The sequence below is a fragment of the Geospiza fortis genome, unplaced genomic scaffold (assembly GCF_000277835.1).
Source record: "Geospiza fortis unplaced genomic scaffold, GeoFor_1.0 scaffold41, whole genome shotgun sequence".
NCBI lineage: Eukaryota > Metazoa > Chordata > Aves > Passeriformes > Thraupidae > Geospiza > Geospiza fortis.
This window is the reverse complement of record NW_005054299.1, coordinates 13949381-13956226: the sequence shown is the minus strand read 5'-3', so window position 1 is coordinate 13956226 and position 6846 is coordinate 13949381. Positions and strand designations below refer to the sequence as shown.

The following is a 6846-nucleotide window of genomic DNA, read 5'->3' as shown; positions in this document are numbered from 1 at the left end:
GTTGAGTTTTAGTTGATACAGTCTTTTTCTTTGGAGTAAGAGGCTTCCATGGCATTGTAGAGGTTTCTCATTTAAAATCATAAAGCCAAGAAAATGGTAATCCTTTAACTCTTTGGGTATGCTTTCATCTTGAAATCTCTAAGACAGAACTGAATTGGGACAGTCAAATGCATCAACAATAATTTGTTTTAGTGCAAAACCAGACCCAAGATCTCTTTGCTCAAATCATGATAGTAGAAGTTCAGAAGGTCAGCAACACTAGGAGATAGAATATTTATTTATAGGTAGTCTTGTAAATAGGCAATCAGAGATTTTTTTAATAAGAATAATAAAGTCGAAGTAACAAATTGAAAAACTATGTACTACCTAACTCAATATCATAAAGAAATGTCTTTTGAAGGGTTTACCTTATCTTGGATTATTTCCCATTTTGTGTTCCAAATCATGGCAATTTAGGAGTTCATCATGATTTCCAGCTCATGTTGATCTGTTTTTGGTGTGGTGATTATTCTACTTTGTCTTACATTTGGAAGGAAGAATCCATACAGTCTATGAATTTTAACCTACTATTCTGTTAGAAGTTAACATAGCATTCTTAGTGCAAGCAGTGTGAAAGCTGATAGGTTTTTTCAACAGCAATATTGAATCTATCAAAATAAAATGTGGCAATTATAAAAATGCGAACTTTCTTGTGAAATGAGTGTCTAAGATAAATGTCTGCTTGCTTTTAGAATTGTCATGCTGGCAGCTTTACCATATTTGCAGTCAATCCATAGTATCAGAATAAAATCAGTAGATTAGCTTCCAGCCTTGTAGTGCACTGAAATTTTGCTGCATCCCATTTAGACTTGATATAAGCCACTGTGACACATAATTTCCCACACTCCTGCTGTCCTTCTGTTGTTTGTATATCATAAGTGGATCATGTCAGGATTCTTAGCGTTGTATATTCCCCAGGTAGTTAGTTTTGCTGTGTCATTTATTGGCTTAATAGAAATTTCTGCTGAGGTACATTGCTGAACTGTAGAGTTGACTCTGATTCTATGACAGGTGTCTACAAAGGTGCCAAAAACAAGGTGACACTTCAAACAAAAATTCAGTCTTTCCTTGTAAGATATAATTGGAAAAACAGCATGTTTTCAATTTTAATCAAAATTTTGAATTGATGATGCAGCCTGAAAGGTGGCAATGCTAGAGTAGGGAAGTGTCAGTTAAGCCTTCTATATATTTATTTTAATACTGAATACTAGTCCACAATATGATAATGCTTTTTTTTGAAAAGATAAAGCCCAGCTGTTTTTTGTCACTTCACTGCTTTTGTTTTTCACAAAACTCTATGAACTTTGAGTTTTGTGTCCATGTGAAGTATTGCAGACTTCCTAAACTTTCCCCAGGTTGCTGCATTGAAGTGGTTTGCTGCTTCTGTTAAGGGAAGTGAGTGTATCTTTCTCTTATCACTCTATTAGTCTATCACTTTACTGTTTTTGCTAAATGTTCATTTCCCCATGTCACACAGTAAAAGTTTAGTGTAGCTGGTATAAAGCACTGTTTTCAAGAGAGAAAAGGTGCCATCTTCTCATGGGTACCCCAACATAATAATCTAGGTAATTTTAAAAGACCATTGTTAGAAAAAACTACAGTAGTAGTAGCTTCTGTCTTATAAAACTGTATCAGTTAAGGGCCAGAATCTGAAAGTAATTAATGAAGCAGTCAGATACTTTCAAAACAAAATCACTGCTAAATAAACCAAATTAAGTCTTCTTAATACATAAGTAAAAAATATTATTACTACTGTTTTGGATTCAGAGTTCTGAATTTTGTATCAGTAACATTATTGTATAATTTTTTTACTGATTTATTTAGGTTATTCTTTAGGAAAATTTGAATTGCTTTGAAAGTGGTGTAATCTGCTAGTGTATATAGGAGTATATGTATAAATGCATCTCCAACTATATATAGGCCACTTTTAATTCTTCAGTTTAATTTTGTTTTTAGAAAAGTCAACAATTAATTTTAGCACTTTTGGAAAGTACTAATGAAGTGCTTGACTAAAGCACCTCAACTGTTTGAATATGTTTTATTCAGGCACACTTAATCAAGGCATAGCAGGAATGGATTTTCTTCTCTCCCTGGACATAGAAAGGCTGGAAAATGAATGATTATTACCAGTATTGAGTTTGGGGTTTTGTTTCCTTTACCAGAGCACTAGCTGCTCTCAAAATGTTAAATATGTTCCATGGGTTAGTACATCAGAGGTTAGTTAACACTACCACGTTGTAGATCAGTAAACACTGGCAGCCTCTTAAATCCAGTCCACAAAGAGAAAGTTTTTTCTGCACTTCCCAAATCAATGTTCAGACACATATACCTGTAAAAAGAAAGCAAGAATAAGATGTAGTTTCTGGATTTTTTTTATTGTCTTGTACTTCATGTGGATGAATTACAACATGATAGGGTTAAAATTGTCAGAGCTAGCAGCAAGTCTGTAATTTCAAGAATCATTTCTAATCCTTGATGCAGTGAAGTATTGCTTACTTTTATATGAAAGGGCAAACAGATAAATGCAACATCTAGGGTGAGAACTGTTAGCATTGAAGTCATTAGCAGAGTGTTTCTGTGGTAGGAGGCTTGATAACTGAGAACACTGTGAAGACACATGAAGCAGAATTAGTAACTTTATAGCACAGTGAAAGGTCTGTTGAAGGCACTGCATCATCAAACAGTAGAGTGTGATCAATGAAAACAGAGGAGACCAAAGACCTATTTTCACAACAACAGAGGGAAACTGAAGATGATATTACAGAAGGAACTGTGTATCGGGAATACAAACGGCAGGATCAGCCATGCAAAGATGCTAAGCTGCAACTGTAAAATTGGGCATTGAGTCAGAACAGAGAGACCTTGAGCAGCCAGCTGTGTTTGGCACCTCTGCTGCCTTGCTGACCTAGCTGTCATTGCAAATAGCTGGCAGATACCTTGATCAAAGCTGTTGCGGTAACTGTGGGGGAAAAGAAATTGATAATTGAAAAAAAAACAGCCCTTACTAAGTAGATTTTAGTAATAGGAGCTTGGAAATGGATGCACCTTGAGAAGTTAATGCCTCAATGAGAGTAGAATACATTCTAAGGAGTATAAGGAATATATTCAATAAAATTTATTCTCGGATCTTTGAAGTGAAAGTATGTTGTCCAAACTTGCCAGCTTAATGGTTGTCAGGATATTATACTTCTCACAAAGTAGTCACTAAATTAGATTTGAGTGCTGATAATTTTAGCCAGGGTTTTTGGAGGATTTTCTAGTTAATGGTACTGACATTCAGTCTTTGGTGTCTGAGATAAGCAACTGCACAACAGCTTTCAGAAATGTACATAAACTAGAGTGACATTTTGGGCCTGCATAATTTAAAGATAGTATCAAAAGCATATATGTGCAAATGTATAGCTACCTCACTGGGAAACATGCTTGGATATGCTTGCCATGAGTTTCACAACTTTGAGATTTTTACCACTAGGCCTACAGTAATTTTGTCCTCATATTAAAGAGAAACACATTGATCATGTGTAACACCCCAACATTTCAAGGCCTTAAAATTTAATGGTCTTAAAAATAGGGGTTTTATGCTACTATGTAATGTTACAAATGATTGTTAATTATTTCATTTCAGTTAGTATCTCTGAAATGTTTAAACCTTTACAAAATTCAGTATTTTTGATTGAAAGTATAATCTTTTCCTAAAAAAGTGTGGGTGGAAAAGAGGACCTAAGACTAATTCCATAAATATATTTTATTTAAGCAAATGCTTCTAATCTGAATGTTTTAAATTGAATTAACGTGATAAAACACTATTTTGTACACAGAGAAATCCAAGCTTCTCCCAGACCCAGACCCTGATGTTGAAACTTACAGTGGTAGAGTACTAGAAATCAAATCTGTTTCTGATATTTCACTTCTCATTCAATTTTTAGTTTTTAAATGTATTATTACATATGCTCATTGTACAGTGCTGAGTTGCTGAACTATCTCACTTGAGAGATTTTAACATAAGTTTTATAATTATTTTGAGGACTATAATTTGAACTGGGACAAAGAATTTAAATAAAAATGGACGAAAAAATGTGGGCCCAACTCATAAATCTCTTTGGACTTGGTCACACATTGCTTGCATGCTGTTGGTGGGAAATGTACTTTTTCTGCTCATGTTTTACTTCCCTAAGATCGAACAACTTTGAAGCCTCCAAAAAAGAGATCAGAAAGTGATTGGAGAGACATTGTCACTTTCTACAATAAAGTGAGAAAATTAAAAGAAAAAAGTAGAACTAGATATCATTTGAAACCCACATTTAAACCTGAAAAATTTGCACAAGCACATGTTTATTTTCAGCAGTTGAAACTTCATTATTTGTATGAGGGAAGGGATGTAAGCTTATACACCAGTGTCATAGTCTACATACTATAATCTTTGCATTACACAAAAATTACTTCCATTATTTTTTACTTAAATTCATATTGGTGTATGCTTCATTTGTAATGCTCGTTTTTTAATATATCAGGAGAAATCATTATTAATTCTTGCATTTTTTAATACTAAAAAACCAGTTTACATAATTTGATTCTATTCTTTTTCAATCACCAATAGGTGGTCACACACTTATTTCATTTTCTGCAGTACTTACAGAGCCTCATGAATGTCAATGAATTTGGGGTATTAAATCCCCTGCAACAATTTAGCAGGCTGTGGTGATGGGGATTTCTTTACACTTGGTGATATCTCTTCCTGCTGGAAATGCCTGAGGACAGCACATCTGAAATCCATTTTCTAGACTTCAGGAATTCATAAGGGGACAAGAGCCTCCTACTTAGTTCCAGTTCTCCTGTACTTCAGGCTGTCCTCAGCAACATGGCTGTATAATGCTTTATGTGCTGCATATCAGAATATATACTTCTTTCTCTGAGGCTACTTTTCTTATGGAAGTGCTACAGATTTTTGTAACACAATATTAATTTTGCATATTCTTTTTCTGTACTAAACACATAAGCATCGAATCATTAAGGTTGGAAAATACCTGTGTGTCATCTAGGAATTTTACGCTTCCCTTATGTAAGCGTGCATTCCAGGCTTGGTGCCAGCTCCATCCCTCCTTCATATCTCTTAATTTTCTTTTTTGTGTATCACATAAACCTTGAATGAAATTTGGGAAAAAAATCTGCAGAAAAAGTGCAATCTGACTATATACTTAAATGTTAATGAATTGGGCCCTTGTTTTGTAATACAGTTTATTTGAGCTCATATACAATCACTGGCTTTTACATCTTACTTTACTCATCACTATACAAAGAGCATTAGTTTTATGTTTTTATTAATCAATATTTTTTATTTAACACAAATTCTGTAGCTTTCTTTTAAAGATATAGTAAATAAACCTTTTGTGAGGTACCTGGGGATGGATAATAAATAGCTGTCTATTTTTTGTGATGTTACTGAAATAATGCTGTTTTCTCTTATTAAAGATGCCATAATAATTCTTTTTTAATGATTAAACTAATTTAGTAAGTGCAAGATGGAGGCGCTTTCCTACAGATTATGCTTCCACCTCAGAAGATGAGTTCGGATCAAACCGTAACTCCCCTAAACATACCCGTCTGCGTACCTCTCCAGCCCTGAAAACCACGCGACTGCAGAGCGCTGGGACAGCAGCTCAAAGCAGCAACACCTTCAAGCACAGGATAAAGGAGCAGGAAGACTACATTCGTGACTGGACTGCCCACCGGGAAGAGATAGCAAGGTTGGTTTGAAAGGAGTGCTCCCAAAATAACAGAGTTTGTACCCAGGTGCACATGGAGGACAAAGGGGGCTGATGGATTTGCTCTGTCACTCCTTACTGCTTTCCTTCACTAACTGAATGAGTTACTTAAAATTCTTCTTACGAGAGAAGTGTCTGGCAGGCAGAACACTCACATCACCAGAACATCTCTTTTTAGTGGAAAATGATAGTAACTTCTGATTTATGATAGCCAAGTCCCAGACGATGAACTTTTAGTTGCATTATTGGGACTTGCAGAGGTACTTTGTGTATTTCCCAAGGCTGAAGTGTATGCGATTTTGTACTACCTTTACATATTGAGGTAAAATTTCAGATCAATCACAGGTGATAGGGAGAGAAAAAAGTAAGCTTTGGAATGTGAGAGACCATGTTCTCATTTTTATTTTTGATTTATCAGGACATTATTTCATGTTAGGTACTTTCTGATTTAAGTCATGAGTATTCAACAAAAACAATTTTTTTTTTTGTTGCAAGTCCATGAGATTAGTATATCAATACCTCTGTCATTGCTGGCACTACTCTGCTTCAAGTGAGCCAAGGAAAAGTTAATTGCACATTCTGGTAACCAGTTATTGCCATATCATGCAACACCCAGCAGTGAAAACTTCAGAGAGCTTGTGTGAGCATGTAAATGTTATTTAATACTTAGAAGTCAGTGTTCAGGTTCCAAAGATTTTCACAGAACTTAATTTGGAACCCTAAACAAGAAATATGTTTTCCTTTTAAGATTAATTTTAATAGTGTAGAGTATTTCCTTAATACTTTGGAAGTGTTTTGCTTACTGTGATTAATTACTTTTTGTTTCCTGATTTTGGTAATATTTTTCAACATTTGTTTTTTTGTTGTGATCTGTGCACAGGGAAGATGTAGAGACCTGAGAGGCACGCAGAATATACCTAAGGGAGGCTCATAGTATCTGGACAAATAATGAAATAAACATTTTCAAAATAGTCTTCTTAGAACATCTCTTTCTTTTCAGAAGTCTGAAGTTAGAGATGGTTATAGGAAGGACTGTGTGTATATG

The 6846-nt window shown here is 34.8% G+C and overlaps 1 protein-coding gene across 9 annotated transcripts in view; it reads left to right on the top strand.

Moving 5' to 3' along the window:
- CEP170 (centrosomal protein 170) overlaps positions 1-6846 on the top strand; it is a 71861-nt gene that overhangs the window by 48691 nt on the left and 16324 nt on the right. For 4 of the 9 annotated variants that reach the window (XM_031060231.1, XM_031060220.1, XM_031060211.1 and 1 more), the window contains 2 exons: positions 3858-3908; positions 5549-5783. In XM_031060231.1, the coding sequence (XP_030916091.1) occupies positions 3858-3908; positions 5549-5783 (286 nt within the window). The remainder of the gene's footprint in view (positions 1-3857; positions 3909-5548; positions 5784-6846) is intronic. The other 5 variants (XM_031060240.1, XM_031060217.1, XM_031060214.1 and 2 more) reach the window with 3 other exon arrangements.